Here is a 20239-nt window from a genome sequence, read left to right on the forward strand (position 1 = left end):
GTTTATCCTGACATGAGCTGTTAAAGCAATTAGATTAACAGGGTATTATTTGGAGTTTTGAACATAATTACATCACAGGACATAACCTGGCAGGTGCTGGAATGTGGAAGTGGAAGAACCTAAAATAGAGAGGGTAGTTACACACGAGTGTGGGGAAATGTAAAGAGGAAGTAGATATTTCCTTGAAAACTTGGGGAATATAGATCAATGGGGATCTGCCAAAGTGGCGTTAAGTTAGTGTAGTGGTTGGAGTTCCACTTTTACTGGTCTGTGACCTGGGTTCAATTCCGCCACCGCTGTCAGGAGTTCAGATGTTCTCCCCATCGCCGTGCAGTTTTCTTCCAGGTGCTCCAGTTTGCTTCTACTTTCCAAAGACATAGAGGTTAGTAGGCTAATTGGCCATATATGTGTAATTGGGCAACATGGGTTCATGGTTCCTTAGGACCTGTACCATGCTATATCTCCTCTAACATAAGAGGAGATGAGTCCCAGGGCAGATCAGCCAACATCAATCTGAAAGGCACAACAATCTTGAGGGGATGAGAGACCTGCTTTCCATAACACAAAGGAGCAGATTTAGGCCATTTAGCCCATTAAGTCTGCTCCATCATTTCAGCATGGCTGATTTATTATCCCTCTCAACCTCATTCTCCTGCCTTCTCCCCATAACCTCTGACACCATTAATAATCATGAACCTGTCAACCTTCGCTTTAAATATATCCAATGTCTTGGTATGTACAGATGTCTCTGGCAATGACTTCCCTAGATTAACCATAATCTGGCTAAAGAAATAACAACTCATCTCTGATCCAAAGGGACATCCTTCTATGCTGAGGCTGTGCCCTCTGGTCCTAGAATTCCCTACTATAGAGAACAGATTCTCCTCATCCATTCTCTCTAGGCTTTCCAACTTTTGATAGGTTTCACAATTTTCCACCTCTCCCCCAATCTTCTATACTCCAATCAGTATGTCCCTCTAAATCCATTTCATCCTAGAATCATTTTTGTGAACCCTCTATGAACTCTCTCCAGTTTCAGCACAGCCTTTCTAAGATAAAGAGCCAAAACTGCTCACATTACTCCAAGTGTGTACTGTTGCCATGTCCTTACTAAGGTCACTTGCCATTTATTACTCTCCCATTACTACCTCACCAGCATCATTTTCCAGTGGTCCAATAAAATCTCTCACCTTCCTTTTACTCCTTATATAACTGAAAACTTTTGGTATCCCACTTTATATATTTGGCTTGTTTGCTATCATATTTCATCTTTTCCCTACTTCTAGTTATTTAGTTGCCATTTGTTGGATTTTAAAACCTTCCCAATCATCCAACTTCCCATTCACTTTTGCTACCAAACATGCACTTCCCTTGGATTTTATGGAGTCCTTAACTTCCCTTGTCAGCCACGGTTCCCTACCACTGCCATTTGAAAACTTCTTTTGGGGGGCATATCTGTCCTGCACCTTGTGAACTATGCCCAGAATCCTCAGACATCTGTGTTCTGCCAACATCCCCACCAGTATCCTCCTTCAATCTGCCTTCTCATGTCTTAGTAATTTCCTTTATTCCATTGCAATACTGCTATTTGTGACTTGTGCTTCTCCCTCTCAAATTGCAGTATGAATTCAATCATGTTATAATCACTGCCTCCTAAGCGTTTCTTTACATTGAGCTCCCAACTAAGATCTGGGTTAACACAACAACACCCATTCTAAGATAGCCTTTCCCTGAGAAGGCTCAAGCACAATTTGCTCTAAAGAGCCATCTCATTGGTAATCAAAAAATCCCCTCACTTGCAATCCAACACCAATCGGATTTTCACAATCCCCTTACATATTGAAGTCCCCCATTACAAATATGACATCACTTTTATTACATGTCATTTCAGCTTGCTTTGCAATCTCAACACCACATCTTGGCTAATATTTGGACACCCTGTATATGGTCTACTGGTCTTTATGCTCATGGAGTTTCACAACTCCACCCACAAAGATTCAGTACTCTCTAACCCTATTTCCCCTCTTTCTAAAGATGTGATCCTATTCCACCAACATCCTGTCATATCAGAGCCACGCGACCGCCTAATCATAAAATAAATAATTAGTTCGGAGAACATGAGTTGTAGAGTCCTTAGAAGTCTGTCTATAGGTTCTGGAATCAGTTCAGTGTTAGATGAGTAACGTTGTCCATACTGGTTCAGAAGCCTGATAGTTGAAAGTTAATAACTGTTCCTGAACTTGCTGGTATTACGAACCCCGTAACTGGGTCACTTACCAGCAAAGATAGAGAGGTCCGTTGAAGTCTGATGATATGATTTTCAACAGTATTTATTAGTAATAAAACACAAAAACAATATCAATGCAAACATACAGATAATATACATCATCAATACTAAATCTAAAAGTGCGGGTATAATAATAATCAATAAGAAATAAGCTCTATAGTTCTCTAGAGGATAATGTATTGTCTGATGGAAATATAAAGTTCACTCAGTTCATGCAGCCTGCAGCCTTTGGGGAATATTGGGTTTGCAATAGTTGGAGAGAGAGAGAGATTTGGAGAAAAACTTGCCGATTCCTTTTATGATTTCAATCTGTCGGAGTCTCGTTGGTGTGGCTGCTCACTGTGGCCTCTCCTTTAGCTAAGCCGTTCTTCTGTGGTGAGCCCACCAATCCCAGGCAATGGAAGGTCGCACATGAGCCCCACACTGGCTGTCGCTATTAAACGCTGTCACAGGAATTCTAGCGTTTGTCCTGGTGCGTCTAAAGGGGTTTTTCCCCAGACCCTCTTTTATCCTTACTCACGGGGTCTCAGATGTCAATCAGGTTAGGATGATGCAATCCCTCAACACAGTGCCTCTTCACAGCACTCTCTTGAATAACAATAGCGTGTGGGGCACCTTTACATTCCTGTAATTGATTCGCAGGCACCGTGTTATCAAGCCATTGTCTCTGCAGCCTGGTTGCTGCTTCTGACATCAATCCAGATTTTAAATTTTCTTCATTCAATTTAGGAACTACACTCTTCCCTTTTCCTTCAATAATAATATTCAACTCACCACCTTTTATCTCCTCACTAACGTTTAACACACCTTCGAACACAAACAACTGGGAATTCTCACCTCCCACTATTACCAAGGTTAACCCTTTCTTCACTGAACCAAGTCCATCTGACCCACAAGGACTGCGTTCCTGTTCAACTGAATCAAATACCTCAGACTTCTCCTGAGTTTCATTACTAGGTTCAGTACCACGTGTATCCACATCTTGAACATACTCAAATGGGACATCTGCCTCTTCCAGGCTTTCAATACCTGTACCCTTTTCAAATTCTAAGTTCCCCTGATCCTCCCAGTCCCTCTCTGGGCAATTCCCTTCCAGAGTAAACTCAACCCCGCGGGCTGAAACAACCTCATCTGCCAACCCAGCAGACTTCTTCAAGGTAATGGCATCCTTTTCATCTAGGACTGCCCTCATTTCATTATCGGGAACACCTTTAGAATATTCAACTTCTTCAAACAGTTCTGCCAAACCAGACAGATCATCCATGTCCAACCCTGGACCTTTTAACTTCCTTATCTGTTTCTCATCTTTACTCCGTGCCTCTATAAATTTCCTCCTGGCTTAGGGAAGGTCTACCTGCTCTCCCTTACTCTCTTTCACTTTCCTATTCTCCGTTTTACCACACTTTAACTCCTCTTGGTACAGGGTCGATAAAAACGTCTCAGCCAAATCGATACTGGCCGGATTTAAACTGGTCTCATTCTCAGCTGCCTTTCTCGACATGCTGTTAGTGATCACGCATCAGGATAGATCTTGGAATCTAGGGACAGGTCCTCAACACTTACAGGCTGGCTCGTCAGCTCCATGGCCGACCAAACGTCACCACCAGCTAAATCGTTACCCAGAAGGAGGTCTACGTCAGTTCTCGGGAATTCTGATCGCACCCCTATTTCAAATGGTCCAGATACCAGCTCACAATTTATAATGATCCAATGCAAGGGCACCGCTTCTGTCCCTTTTCCTATGCCTCTCAAAGCTACCTCTCCAGTCTGAGGACCAAAATCTAGCGCCGTACTGCGAATCAATGACAGTTCAGCTCCTGTGTCTCTCCAGATCTGCACTGGAACTGATGTTTCACAGACACGATTCCTTCTGCAATAAATTTCTCAGGCCCCTCTCGTATTCTGCTACATGGGGCTTTCTCGTCAATTTACTGATCACCACAATACATCCTATAGGGACTGCTGCTTTCCATTTTCCTGTCTCCTTCCTTGGAGCAAGGCACTTAGGTGCAATATGACCCACCTTTCCACAATTAAAACAGGTCAAGCCAGGACCTCTCCTGCCATCTTGCCTTTCCTCCTCGTTAATTTTACCACTAGCTCCTGGCAGGATCTCTGCCTCTGCCGGCGGGCTTTCTCTACCATTCCCATGGTCTCTCTAGTAACTTTTATTCAAGGAAAACTTTGTCTTGTGGGTTAGGGCATATTCATCTGCGAACCTAGCAAATTCGGAGATGGACTTATTCGGCTTCTCATTCAAATACATCCAGATATCATCCAGAACACAACCTTTAAATTCCCCAATCAGAATTAACTCCCTGAGATGCCAAAAATCTTCTTCCACCAATTCTGCTGCACACCAACAATCCAACAGCACACCATTCTCACGGGCAAACTCTGCATATGTCTGATTCCACCATTTCTTTAAATTTCTGAACTTTTGTCTATATGCTTCAGGTACCAATTCATTGGTCTGAAGAATGGCCTCCTTTACTTCCTCATAATTCTCAGACTGCTCCTCCTCCATGGACAATGCCGCATATGCCCGTTGTGCCTTCCCTTTTAACACACTTTGTAACAATGCCACCCACTGCTGTTTGGGCCACTTCTGACTCACTGCCACCTTTTCAAAATGCAAGAAATAATTATCAACATCCATCTCCTCAAACAGAGGTACTAACCTAAACTCCCTACTAACATTAAACTGCTCCTCTCAGTCTGAACGTTGAGCTCTTCGCTCTTGCCTTAACTTCTCCATGTCCAAGTCATGTTGCCTCTGTTTCTCTTTCTCCTCATACTACCTTTCCTTCTCGGCTAACTCCTTCTCTTTTTCAGCCCTTTCCTTCTCCTTTTTAGCTGCTTCCAGCTGTTTTAACTTAATTTCATGCTCCCTCTGCATCTTAGCTCTGTCCTGCTCTTTTTCCTTTTTGGCTCTTTCTTTTTCCTTTTTGACTGCTTCCAGCTGCTTTAACTTAATTTCATGTTCCAACCTTAATTTCTCCAACTCTAACTGAGCCGTCCCACTAGCTGGTGCCTTTTCAGGGATATCTTCCAATACCTCAGCCAAAAACACATTCTTCACAATATAATACTGAGTTATGGCTCTCCGCACCTCCCGCTTTTTCATTGACAACCTGTGCTCTGCGAGGTTTAGTCCTTTCGCAATATTTAACAAGTCCAACTTTTTGGCAGCCTCTAGCACCTCCAGAATCGGGTTTTCTATAAAACTATCAACGTCCATCTTTGCAGATTTCCCGTGCAACCAGACCCACGTTTGGACTTAAATGCCCGATTTACTGGCCCTCCAATTTGTATCAAATCCCGGATGAGCCCCCACTTTGTAACGAAGCCCGTAACTGGGTCACTTACCAGCAAAGATAGAGAGGTCCATTGAAGTCTAATGATATGACTTTTAACAGTATTTATTAGTAAAAATACACAAAAACAATATCAATGCAAACATACAGATAATATACGTCGTCAATACTAAATCTAAAAGTGCGGATATAATAATAATCAATAAGAAATAAGCTCTATAGTTGTCTAGAGGATAATGTATTGTCTGATGGAAATATAAAGTTCACTCAGTTCTTGCAGCCTGCAGCCTTTGGGGAATGTTGGGTTTGCAATGGTTAGAAAGAGAGAGAGATTTGGAGAAAAACTTGCCGATTCCTTTTATGATTTCGATCTGTTGGAGTCTCGTTGGTGTGGCCGTTCACTTGTGGCCTCTCCTTTAGCTAAGCATTTCTTCCAAGGTGAGCCCGCCAATCCCAGGCAAGGGAAAGACACACACGAGCCCCCCACCAGCTGTCGCTGTTAAACGCTGTCACAGGATTTCTAGCGTATCTCCTGGTGCGTCTAAAGGGGTTGTTCCCCAGATCCTCTTTTATCCTTACTTACGGGGTCTCAGATGTCAATCAGGTTGGGATGATGCAATCCCTCAACCAGCCCACTCTGGTTGTCCCCTGATTGACTTCAATGAAGAGTACAGTACTCAATACACAATTCCGTCTCCAAGAAACAATAGCCGTTATCAATGGTTTTGTTTCACTGAGGCCAGGACACATTCCAAACCTTGTGGATTTGCTCTCATTTACTGGGTCCCAGACCCAAATTAATAGCGATCTTGCAATTCTCAAAAAGGAGGGGGCGACTTTGTACCCTTCAGCCCCTCAGAGTTGCAGCACATTCATAACACTGGTCACTGTTAAAGTAAAATTTATTACCAAAGTTCTGTATAATACACTGAGGTTCCATTTCTTGCAGGCACTTTCAATTCTGCTCTCCTTATTTAAGAAAAGCTACACTGATATAGTTGGCACTTTGACAGAGATTCACTCAGCCACATCCTGAGACGAGATGTTTATCCTGACATGAGCAGTTAAAGCAATTAGATTAACAGGGTATTATTTGGAGTTTTGAACATAGTTACATCACAAGGCATAACCTGGCAGGTGCTGGAATGTGGAAATGGAAGAACCTAAAATAGAGAGGATAGTTATACACGGGTGGGGGAACATTTAAAGAGGAAGTAGATATTTCCTTGAAAACTTGGGGAATATAGATCAATGGGGATCTCCCAAAGTGGCGTTAAGTTAGTGTAGTGGTTGGAGTAACACTTTTACTGGTCTGTGACCTGGATTCAATTCCGCCACCGCTGTGAGGAGTTCGGATGTTCTCCCCATCGCCATGCAGTTTTCTTCCAGGTGCTCCAGTTTGCTTCAACTTTCCAAAGACATACAGGTTAGTAGGCTAATTGGCCATATATGCGTAATTGGGCAACATGGGTTCATGGGTCCATAGGACCTGTACCATGCTATATCTCCTCTAACATAAGAGGAGATGAGTCCCAGGGCAGATCAGCCAACAACAATCTGAAAGGCACAACAATCTTGAGGGGATGAGAGACCTGCTTTCCATAATACAAAGGAGGAGATTTAGGCCATTTAGTCTGCTCTATCATTCCAGCATGGCAGATTTATTATCCCTCTCAACCTCATTCTCCTGCCTTCTCCCCATAACCTCTGAACCATAGCTAATCAAGAACCTGTCAACCTTCGCTTTAAATATGTCCAATGTCTTGGCCTGTACAGATGTCTCTGGCAACAACTTCCTTAGATTCACCATAATCTGGCTAAAGAAATAACAACTCATCTGTACTCCAAAGGGACATCCTTCAATGCTGAAGCGGTGCCCTCTGGTCCTGGAATCCCTACTGAAGGAAACAGCTTCTCCACATCCACTCGCTCTAGGTTTGTCAACATTCGATAAGTTTCACAGATTTCAACACCTCCCTTATTCTTCTATACTCCAATGAGTATGTCCTCTTAATACATTTCATCCTGGAATCATTTTTGTATACCCTGTTTGAACCTTCTCCAGTTTCAGCACATCCTGTCTAAAACAAAGAGCCCAAAACTGTTCATATTACTCCAAGTGAGGACCGTTGCAATCTACTTGCTAAGTGCACCTGCTATTTCTTTGTTTCTCATTACTGACTCACCAGCATCATTTTCCAGTGGTCCAATAAAATCTCTCACCTTCCTTTTTCTCCTTATATAACTGAAAAGCTTTTGGTATCCTGCTTTATATTTTTGGCTAGTTTGCAATCATATTTCATCTTTTCCCTACTTCAAGTTTTTTAGTTGCCATTTGTTGGATTATAAAAGCTTCCCAATCATCCATCATCCCATCTACTCTTGCTACATAATATGCACTTCCCTTGGATTTTATGGAGTCCTTATCTTCCCTTGTCAGGCATGGATCCCTACCCCTGTTATTTGAGAACTTCTTTTGTGGGTCATATCTGTGCTGCACCTGGTGAAGTATGCCCAGAAACATCAGGCATCTCTGGTCTGCCATCATCCCCACCAGTATCCTCCAACAATCTGCCATCTCATTCCTCAGTAACTCCCTTTATTCCAATGCAATACTGATATATGTGACTTGTGCTTCACCCTCTCAAATTGCAGTATGAAGGCAATAATGTTAAAATCACTGCCTCCTAAGGGTTTCTTTACATTGAGCTTCCTATTAGGATCTAGGTGAATACACAACACCCATTCTAAGATAGTCTTTCCCTGAGAAGGCTCAAGCACAAGTTGCTCTAAAAAGCCATCTCATAGGTAATCAACAAATTCCCTCTCTTGCGATCCAACACCAATCTGATTTTCCCAAACCCCTTACATATTGAAGTCACCCATTGTAATTATGACATTACTCTGATTACATGTCATTTCAGCTTGCTTTGTAGTCTCAACAACACATCTTGGCTAATATTTGGACACCTGCATATGGTCTAATGGTCTTTATGCCCTTGGAGTTTCACAACTCCACCCACAAAGATTCACTAATCTCTGACCCTATTTCCCCTCTTTCTAAAGATGTGATCCTATTCCACCACCATCCTGTTGTATCAGAGCCACACTATCGCCTAATCCTAAAATAAATAATTAATACTGAGAACATGAGTTGTAGTGTCCTTCGAAGTATGTCTATAGGTTCTGGAATCAGTTCAGTGTTAGGTGAGTAATGTTGTCCGTACTGGTTCAGAAGCCTGATAGTTGAAGGTTAATAACTGTTCCTGAACTTGTTGGTCACAGTTAAAGTAAAACTTATTACCAAAGTTCTGTATTATACACTGAGGTTCCATTTCTTGCAGGCACTTTCAATTCTGCTCTCCTTATTTAAGAAAAGCTACACTGATATAGTTGGCACTTTGACAGATTCACTTAGCCACATCCTGAGATGAGATGTTTATCCTGACATGAGCAGTTAAAGCAATTAGATTAACAGGGTATTATTTGGAGTTTTGAACATAATTCCATCACAGGGCATAACCTGGCAGGTGCTGGAATGTGGAAGTGGAAGAACCTAAAATAGTGAGGATAGTTAAACACAGGTGGGCAGAAATTTAAAGAGGAAGTAGATATTTCCTTGAAAACTTGGGGAATATGGATCAATGGGGATCTGCCAATGGGGCGTTAAGTTAGTGTAGTGGTTGGAGTAACACTTTTACTGGTCTGTGACCTGGGTTCAATTCTGCCACCGCTGTGAAGAGTTCAAATGTTCTCCCCATCACCGTGCAGTTTTCTTCCGGGTGCTCCAGTTTGCTACTACTTTCCAAAGACATATGGGTTAGTAAGTTAATTGGCCATATATGTGTAATTGGGCAACATGGGTTCATGGGTCCATAGGACCTGTACCATGCTATCTCTCCTCTAACGTAAGAGGAGATGAGTCCCAGGGCAGATCAGCCAACATCAATCTGCAAGGGACAACAATCTTGAGGGGATGAGAGACCGGCTTTCCATAACACAAAGGAGCAGATTTAGGCCATTTAGCCCATTGAGTCTGTTCCATCATTCCAGCATGGCTGATTTATTATCCCTCTCAACCTCATTCTCCTGCCTTCTCCCCGAAATCTCTGACACCATTACTAATCAAGAACCTGTCAACATTCGCTTTAAATATGTCCAATGTCTTGGTCTGGACAAATGTCTCTGGCAACGACTTTCTCAGATTCACCATAATCTGGCTAAAGAAATAACAATTCATCTCTGCTCCAAAGTGATATCCTCCTATTCTGAGGCTGTGCCCTCTGGTCCTACAATCCCCTACCATAGGAAACAGCTTCTCCATGTCCACTCGCTCTAGGCTTTTCAACATTTGATACGTTTCACAAGATCCCATCCCTCCCCCATTCTTCTATACTCCATTCAGTATGTCCCTCTAAATCCATTTCATCCTGCAATCATTTTTGTGAACCGTCTTTGAACCCTCTCCAGTTTCAGCACAGCCTTTCTAAGATAAAGAGACCAAAACTGCTCACATTACTCCAGGTGAGGACTGTTGCCATGTACTTGTAACACTTACCCAACAGACTGCTATATGTCTAGGGGAAAAGGAGATCCTGCCACTCACCAACCCCACCTCCCGTACATGCAGGGGCTGTGGGAATCAAGGTTATGCCGCGTGTACACACACAATATCCAACTCACACCAGATACCATTACGGAATACACTTTAAAGAGTTTACTAAAACTAAAAGAGTACTAGACAATACAATATATATGAAAGAAAAGAAAAAGCAAAAGGTGCCAAACTTATCAAAGTCCAAACCACTTCGTGCACAACAGTTGGAGCTCAATTATGGAAGTCTTCTGGCCACCATTTGACCCCCTCAGAACTCCTCGACTCGCAGCTCAGGACCATCCGAAATGGTCAACCAAACACATCTATCTTCGTCCCCTCTCCTCGGGGTACCTCCTAGCCTCGGGCCCCCGCTTGAGGCCCATTCCTCACCCAGTTTACAGTCTCACATCCTCTCTCTCTCACCCCCTCGCGCCAATCTCCCAAAAGCCCACCAACAATAGTTTACAGACTCAGAAGAAAGAATAACATTAATCCCAATTAGTTAACAAAGGATTACAATTCTCCTTATCAGTAAATTTTAACCCAAACAAGCTTCCAGCACTCTCTCACAACAAAAAAACATTCCTACTTTTAACAAAACAAAGAAGCCATTCTGAGTAACATACACAGTAACAATGAAAAAGAAGATACCCCCTTTACATCCTTAATAAGTTCACCTGCCATTTCTTTCTCCCCCATTACTACCTCACCAGCATCATTTTCCAGTGGTCCAAAAAAACTCTCAGCTTCCTTTTACTCTTTATATGACTGAAAAAAACTTTTGGTATCTCACTTTATATTTTCGGCTAGTTTCCCTAATATTTCATCTTTTCCCTGCTTATAGCTTTTTTAGTTCCCATTTGTTGGATTTTAAAAACTTCCCAATCATCCAACTTCCAATTCACTTTTGCTACCTAACATGTACTTTCCTTGGATTTTATAGACTCCTTAACTTCTCTTGTCAGCTACTTTTCCATATCCTTGCCATTTGAGAACTTCTTTTGTGGGTCATATCTGTCCTGCACCTTGTGAACCATGCCCAGAATCTTCAGACATCTGTGTTCTGCCAACATCCCCACCAGTATCCTCCATCAATCCACCTTCTCATGCCTCAGTAACTCCCTTTATTCCATTGCAATACTGCTATATGTGACTTGTGCTTCCCCCTCTCAAGCTGCAGTGTGAATTCAATCATGTTATAATCACTGCCTCCTAAGCATTTCTTTACATTCAGCTCCCAACTAAGATCCGGGTGAATACACAACACCCATTCTAAGATAGTCTTTCCCTGAGTAGCTCAAGCTCAAGTTGCTCTAAAAAGCCATCTCATAGGTAATCAACAAATTCCCTCACTTGAGATCCAACACCAATCGGATTTTCCCAATCCCCTTACATATTGAAGTCCCCCATTACAATCTGACATTACACTTATTACATGTCATTTCAGCTTGCTTTGCAATCTCAACACCACATCTTGGCTAATATTTGAACACCTGTATATGGTCTAATGGTCTTTATGCCCTTGGAGTTTCACAACTCCACCCACAAAGATTCAGTAATCTCTGACCCTATTTCCCCTCTTTCTAAAGATGTGATTCTAATCCACCACCATCCTGTCGTATCAGAGGCACACTACCGCCTAATCCTATAATAAATAATTTGTACTGAGAACATGAGTTGTAGAGTCCTTTGAAGTGTGTCTATAAGTTCAGTCATCAGTTCAGTGTTAAATCAGTGAAGTTGTCCATACCGGTTCAGAAGCCTGATAGTTGAAGGATAATAACTGTTCCTGAACTCGTTGGTCACAGTTGAAGTAAAATTTATTACCAAAGGACTTTAAAATACCTTGAGGTTCCATTTCTTGCAGGCACTTTCAATTCTGCTCTCCTTATTTAAGAAAAGCTGCACTGATATAGTTGGCACTTTGACAGAGATTCACTCAGCCACATCCTGATATGAGATGCTTATCCTGACATGAGCAGTTAAAGCAATTAGATTAACAGGGTATTATTTGGTGTTTTGAACATAATTCCATCACAGGGCATAACCTGGCAGGTGCTGGAATGTGGAAGTAGAAGAACCTAAAATGGAGAGGATAGTTATACACAGGTGGGGGGGAAATTTAAAGAGGAAGTAGATATTTCCTTGACAAATTGGGGAATATAGATCAATGGGGATCGGCCAATGGGGTGTTAAATAGGTGTAGTGGTTGGAGTAACACTTTTACTGTGACCTGGGTTCAATTCCACAACCGCTGTGAGGAGTTCAGATATTCTCCCCATCGCTGTGCAGTTTTCTTTCGGGTGCTCCAGTTTGCTTCTACTTTCCAAAGACATACAGGTTAGTAGGCTAATTGGCCATATATGTATAATTGGGCAACATGGGTTCATGAGACCATAGGAACTGTACCGTGCTATATCTCCTCTAACATAAGAGGAGATGAGTCCCAGGGCAGATCAGCCAACAACAATCTGAAAGGCACAACAATCTTGAGGGGATGAGAGACCTGCTTTCCATAACACAAAGGAGCAGAATTCGGCTATTTAGCCCATTGAGTCTGCTTCATCATTCCAACATGGCTGATTTATTATCCCTCTCAACCTCATTCTCCTGCCTTCTCCCCATAACCTCTGACACCATTACTAATCAACAACCTGTCAACCTTCGCTTTAAATATATCCACTGTCTTGGCCTGTACAGATGTCTCTGTCAATGACTTCCTCAGATTCACCATAATCTGGCGAAAGAAATAACAACTCATCTCTGCTCCAAAGGGACATTCTTCTATGCTGAGGAAGAATCCACTTCCACATTCCAGCACCTGCCAGGGTATGCCCTGTGATGTAATTATGTTCAAAACTCCAATGAATCCCCTACTGTAGGAAACAGCTTCTCCACATCAACTCTCTGTAGGCTTTTCAGCATTCAATAGGGTTCACACAATTCCACCCCTCCCTCATTCTTCTATACTCCAATGAGTATGTCCTCTTAATCCATTTCATCCTGGAATCATTTTTGTGTACCCTGTTTGAACCCTTTCCAGTTTCAGCTCATCCTTTCTAAAATAAAGAGCCCAAAACTGTTCATATTACTCCAAATGAGGACCATTGCAATCTACTTACTAAGTGCACCTGCCATTTCTTTGTCTCTCATTACTGACTCACCAGCATCATTTTCCAGTGGTCCAAAAAAATTTCTCACCTTCCTTCTACTCCTTATATAACTGAAGAAACTTTTTGGTATCCTGCTTTATATTTTTGTCCAGTTTGTATCATATTTCATCTTTTCCCTACTTCTAGTTTTTTAGTTGCCATTTGTTGGATTATAAAAGCTTCCCAATCATCCAACTTCCCATCTACTCTTGCTACATAATATGCACTTCCCTTGGATCTTATGGAGTCCTTATCTTCCCTTGTCAGGCATGGATCCCTACCTCTGTGATTTGAGAACTTCTTTTGTGGGTCATATCTGTCCTGAACCTTGTGAACTAAGCCCAGAAACATCAGACATCTCTGGTCTGCCATCATCCCCACTAGTATCCTCCTGCAATCTGCCTTCTCATGCCTCATTAATTTCCTTTATTGCATTGTGATACTGATATATGTGACTTGTGCTTCCCCCTCTCCAATTGCAGTATGAATTCAATCATGTTATAATCACTGCCTCCTAAGGGTTTCTTTACATTGAGCTTCCTATTAAGATCTGGGTTAATACACAGCACCCATTCTAAGATAGTCTTTCCCTGAGAAGGCTCAAGCACAAGTTGCTCTAAAAAGCCATCTCATAGGGAATCAACAAATTCCCTCACTTGCGATCCAACACCAATCTGATTTTCCCAATCCCCTTACATATTGAAGTTCCCCATTACAGCTCTGACAGGCATTTACAATTTTTCTCTCCTTATTTAAGAATAGCTACACTGATATAGTAGATACTTTGACAGAGATTCACAAATGCAGACACATCTTGGCTACTATATGTATGTGATTCTTCTAATGGTCTTTATACCCTTGCAGTTTCTTAACTCCACCCACAAAGATTCAGTATTCTCTGACCCTATGTCACCTCTTTCTAAAGATGTAATCCCATCTCACCACCAGCCCATCTCATCAGAGCCATACCACCGCCTAACCCTTTCTGCCTGTTCTTTCGATACTAAGGATATCCTTTGATGTTATGCTCCCAATTATGGCCTTCTTTCAGCCACGACTCAGAGATGCCAACATCATTATTCTGACCAATTTCTAATTGCACCATGAGTCTATCCACTTTTTCCTAGTGCTACATGCATTTAAATACAGCACCTTCAGTTCTGCATTCTTCACGCTTTTGAATTTTGCCACTGTGGTACAATTTATCTCTTGCTCTGTCTGCATTTGTACTCAATCATTGGCTCATTCCTTACATTCATGTAAAATCCAACTATTTGTAAACCTGCTGGCTCATCTTCTGCTCTGTGATACTTGTTCCCATTCCTCTGCCGTTTTAGTTTAAACCACTCCCAACAGCTCTAGTAAACCTGCCCACAAGAATATTGGTTTCCTTCAGATTCAAGTTCAACCAATCTCTCTTGTACAGGTTACACCTGCCCCAGAAGTCATCCCAATTATCCAGTAATCTGAATCCTCGCTCCCTGCTTCAATTTTTCAGCCACACATTAATCTGCCAACTCATTCTATTCCTATCATCACTGCTGCTTGGCAGAGACTGCAATCCCTAGAGTACTACCCTTAATGTCCTGATTCTCAGCTTCCTTCTTTAACTCCCTGTATTCTTTTTTCAGGACCTCCTCCCTTTTTCTATCTATGTCATTGGTACCAATATGTACCATGACTTCTGGTTGCTCTCTCTCCCTTTTCAGTCTATTGTGGACATGATCAGAAACATTGTAGACCCTGGCACGATGGAGGCAAACTACCATCCATGTTTGTTTTTTTAAATCCTCAAAATCGTCTATCTGTCCCCCTAACTACAGAGTCCCCTATTACTGTTGCCATCCTCTTCAGTCCCCTACCTTTCTGAGTCACAGAGCCAGACTCAGTGCCAGAGACCTGTTAGGTCAACTCTCCCCCTGCCCCCAGCAGTCTCCAAAGTTGTTGAGGGGGATGACCACAGGGGTACTGTGCACTGACTGTTTATCCCCTTTCCCCTTCCTGATCGTCAGACAGTTTCCTGTGTCCTGCGCCTTAAGGGTAACTACCTCTCAATATGTTCTACCTATCACCCCCGCAGCCGCCCGAATGATCCAGAGCTCATCTGTTTCCAGCTCCAACTTCTTGTGTTGTAGTCGTCAGGGACATTGAAAGGCACAGAGGAGCATTCCGCTACCCCGGCTGGCATCTCTACTGTCCTAGCTGAGCAGCCACAGCTTAAAGAAGAGAAGGAAAAAACTTGAGTTTTTCTTTCCTTTGCTTTTTCTGACTGAAGCCTCAAAGAGCTGAAGCATCAAGATCATCACTCTGACTCTGTCCACTCAATTCATGACCGCTGCAACAATGGTCACTATTCTTACCCCTGCATTCCTTTAATTTGCTCTTACTAATCAATCCCAAACATGGATTGTTTGATAGTCAAAGCTCCATTTCGCTGTAGCAACCTACTGCTCCCTTTTCTACTTGGGCAGTGGACCTGAGTGAAAACTCCTCCTTTAAAACTTCCCATGTTCAGATTGGTCACTGGTCAAAGCTCTATTTTGGGATAGCGATCCACTGCTCCTTTTCATCCTTGGGCCCTGGACCTGAGTGAAATCCCCTCCTCTCAAAACTTCTGATGTCCAGATTGGTTACTGATCAAAGCTCTTTTGATTCTGGCTTCAGCCGCCTTCCTTTCCAGTCCTGATGGAGGGCCTCACCTGGAAAGGTCGAATGTTGGTTCCTCAAATTGATGCTGACTGACCTGCTGAGTTCCTTCAGAATTTTGTATGTCTTGCCTCTTTAACCCTAGTTTTTTCTCCACAAATATCCAGGTAGATAAATTCTGTGATTCTGAGACCCACAATCCTGAAGCACCCAACATGCAGAACGAAATGTGCAATTACAAGAGCACTTGGGACGTGATCAGCCAGTCAGAAGATTTCAAAAACATTTTGTCACATCACAATGGTTCAGTCAAACCAACATTCACACTTCTACAGGCCACAGACCGTGTGCTTTGTTTAGTCCTTGATGTCTCGGGAAGCATGCAATCGGTAAGATCTTTTATGTTATTAGACCATAAGATATAGGAGCAGAATTGGACCATTCAGCCCATCGAGTCCACTCTGCCATTTCATCATGGCTGATCCCGGATCCCATTCAACACCATACACCTACCCTCTCGTCATATCCCTTGACGGCCCAACCAGTCAGAAATCTATCCCCTTCACTTTGAATATACCCACAGACTTGGCCTGCACCGCATTCTGTGGTAGACCATTCCACAAATTCACCAGTCTTCAGCTAAAATGGTGCCTCCTTAATTAGGTTATAATTCTGGGCTGAATTTCCTCTCATGTGACTTTCAACAAGAACAGCCCGCAGGCTGGGTATTCAGAATCGGAATCAGATTTATTATCACTGACATATGCATGAAATCTGTTGTTTTACAGTGGCATCTCAGTAGAATCCATTAAAATTATTATAAATCACAGTGAAAAATATTCAAAAGTAGTGCAAAAACAGAGCAAAAAGGGCAGTAATATTTATGGTTCATGGACCATTCAGAATTCTAATGGTGGAAAGAAGCTATTCCTAATGTGAATGTGGGTTTTCTGGATCCTGTACCTCCTCTCTGATGAAGAGGAAATGTCCTGGATGGTGGGGTCCTTAATGATGGATACCACCTTCTTGAGGCATCACCAATTGAGTTCTGAAGAAGGGTCTTAGCCTCAAAAATCGAGTGTTTATTCATTTCTATAGATGCTACCTAAACTGCTGAGTTCCTCCAGCATTTTGCGTGTGCTGCTCTGAATTTCCAGGATCTGCGGAATTTCTCATGTTGATGATCTCATTTTGAAGATGTCCTTGATGATGTGGTAATCTCAGTGGTGGTTATGCAGCTTTCTAAATGCTTATGTGGTAGAGAGGACTTTGGGGAGTCACTCAAAAGTCTCACCTCCTGATGCCCTAAAATCCCCTCCACCATGTAACATGTCATGTATGCGAATTGGAATGTTTTTTTACTTACATGAATGTCTGTGGATCAAGCAACAGTAAAGGAGATATTCAACGCCATCCACAGCAAAGGAGGCTGCTTGATTAAAATAAATTTATATATTTTTAAAATATTTCTCAATATATAACGTTTAATTAAGTCAAATAAATAGGATTTTGCTGGACATTGAATTTTATTTTTCTGATGTACAGGAGAATCGCATTGTCAGGCTCCGACAAGCAGTTGAGATATTCCTACTGCAGATTGCTGAAACAGGATCACAAGTTGGAATTGTCACTTTTAACTCTGGTGCCAGCATTAAAACACGGTTAAAAAGGATCGATAATGATGCCGTAAGGGAGAATCTTGTACAGCTGTTACCAACATCAGCTGATGGGGGAACAAGCATCTGTGCTGGGGTTAGGGCTGGATTTCAGGTAAGCCTGGACTGTTTTGCCAGTCCTACTAATTACAAGTGTTGCATTTTTTCCATGCTGACATCTGATTGTTGCAGGTACTTCGTGGTGATGACAGTGCTACAGAAGGTGATGAAATTATTTTACTGACAGATGGAGAAGATAATCAAATAAGCACCTGCTTCCCAGAAGTGGAAGCAAGTGGAGCTGTAATCCACACCATTGCTCTAGGACCATCTGCAGCTGTACAGTTAGAAGAGCTCTCAAACATGACAGGTAACTTCACTAAAATACCTGATCAAAGGAAATAGCTGAAGAAACTGTGTGGAGAATATGAACCCACCAAACATTGAGTGGCAGAAGACACTGGACAGCTGTCTTCCACTTCATGAACATAATCCTGGATTCTGGGAACATACTGCCCAGGATGTTCTGTTAAGACTATGGATAGGACTAACAGAGCAGCCACTTTATACACAACACCTTCCATCTCTTCATGTCAGAAGGGCAAAGTTAAAGTCAGAACTGAAAGATTTAACTATTTTAATCCTACTGGTTATGACTTATTTATTTATGTTTAGAGATGCAGCACAGTAAGAGACCCTTTCAGCCCAACAAGCCAGTGCTACCCAAATACACTCAAGTGACCATTAACTAATCTGTACATCTGTGAACTATGGGAAGAGACTATTAGGGGATCAGCTATACTGGATTGGGTGTTACGTAATGAACCAGAGACCACAAGGGAACTTGAAGGAAAGGAACTCATAGGAAGCAGTGATCACAATATGATTGAGGTCAACTTGAAATGTTTAGGGAGAAAGTAAAAGCTGACATAGCGGTATTTCAGTAGAGTAAAGGAAATTACAGTGGTTTGAGTGGAGTTGGCCAAAGTAAATTGGAAGCAGCATCTGGCAGGAATGTCAGCAGAGCAGCAATGGTGTGCATTTCTGGGAAAAATGAGGAACATGCAGGATAGATGTACTCCAAAAACACTCAATGGCAAAGTAGTACAATTGTGGTTGACAAGGGAAGTCAAAGCTAATATAAAAGCAGAGAGAGCATACAACACAGCAAAAGATAGTGGAAAGATAGAGGGTTGAGAAGCTTTTAAAAGCCTAAACAAAGTGAAGAAAAGAGTCATTAGGAGGATGAAATATGAAAGCAAGCTAGAAAACAATATCAAAGTGGATAGTAAAAACATTTACAAGTATGTAAAAGTAAAAGAGAGATGAGAGTAGATATAGGACCGCTAGAAAATGAGACCGGATAAAAAATTACAGGGGATAAGGAGATGGCAGATGAAATAAATGAGTATTTTGTATCAGTCTTCACTCTGGAAGACACTATCAGTGTGCCAGATGTTGAAGGGTGTGAGGGAAGAGAAGTGAGTGCAATTATTATTACAAGGGAGAAGGTGCTCAAAAAGCTGAAAGACCTAAGGTACAGAGGTCACCTGGACCAAATGATCTGCACCAAGGATTCTGAAAGGTGGTAGCATAGAGATTGTGGAGGCATTAGCAATGATTCAAAAATTGCTGGGCACTGGCATAATGCCAGAGGACTGGAAAATTGCAAAAGCCAGTCCATTCTTTAAGAAAGACCAGTCAACCTGACCTCAGAGGTTGGGAACTTGTTGGAGTCAATTGTAAAGGATGAAGTTATGGAGTACTTGGTGACACAGGACAAGATAGGACAAAGTGAGGATGTCTGTTGAACCTGTTGAAGTTCATTGAGGAGATTACAAGTAGGATAGATAAAGGGGATGCAGAGGATGTTTTATATTTAGACTTGTAGAAGGCCTTTGACAAGGTACAACACATAAGACTGCTTACCAAGTTAAGAGCCCATGGTATAACAAGAAAGTTACTGGCATGGTTAGAACATTAGCTGATGGTAGGAGGCAGGAAGTGGTAATCAATGGATCATTTTCTGGTTGGCTGCCAGTGACTAGTGATGTTCTGTGGGGGTTGGTGTTGGGACCACTTCATTCTGTGCTATGTATAAATGATTTAGATGATGGAATAGATGGCTTTGTTGCCATGTTTGCAGATGACACAAAAATTGGTGGAGGAGCAGGTAGTGTTGAGGAAACAGGTAGGCTGCAGAAGGACTTAGACAGATTAGGAGAATGAGCAAGAAAGTGGCAAATGAAATACAATGTTAGAAAATGCATGGTCATTCACTTTGGTAGCAGAAATAAATGGGTAGACTATTTTCTAAACAGGGAGAAAAATCCAAAAATCTGAGATGCAAAGGGTCTTAGGAGTCCTTGTGCAGAACACCCTAAAGATTAACTTACAGTTTGAGTCGGTGGTGGAGGAAGGCATATGCAATGTTAGCATTCATTTCAAGAAGTGTAGAATAACGAGCAGAGATGTGATGCTGAGGCTTTATAAGGCACTACTTAGGACTCACCTTGAGTATTGTGAACAGTTTTGGGCTCCTCATCTACGAAAAGATTGGAGAGGGTTCAGAGGAGGCTCACAAG

General features: G+C 42.1%; 1 protein-coding gene across 1 annotated transcript in view; it reads left to right on the top strand.

The window, feature by feature from the left end:
• LOC132402346 (calcium-activated chloride channel regulator 1-like) overlaps window positions 1-20239 on the top strand; it is a 122840-nt gene that overhangs the window by 33616 nt on the left and 68985 nt on the right. The window contains exons 6-8 of the mRNA XM_059985225.1: window positions 16167-16388; window positions 17545-17769; window positions 17847-18024. Of these exons, the coding sequence (XP_059841208.1) occupies window positions 16167-16388; window positions 17545-17769; window positions 17847-18024 (625 nt within the window). The remainder of the gene's footprint in view (window positions 1-16166; window positions 16389-17544; window positions 17770-17846; window positions 18025-20239) is intronic.

The sequence above is a fragment of the Hypanus sabinus genome, chromosome 11, assembly GCF_030144855.1.
Source record: "Hypanus sabinus isolate sHypSab1 chromosome 11, sHypSab1.hap1, whole genome shotgun sequence".
NCBI classification, from domain to species: domain Eukaryota; kingdom Metazoa; phylum Chordata; class Chondrichthyes; order Myliobatiformes; family Dasyatidae; genus Hypanus; species Hypanus sabinus.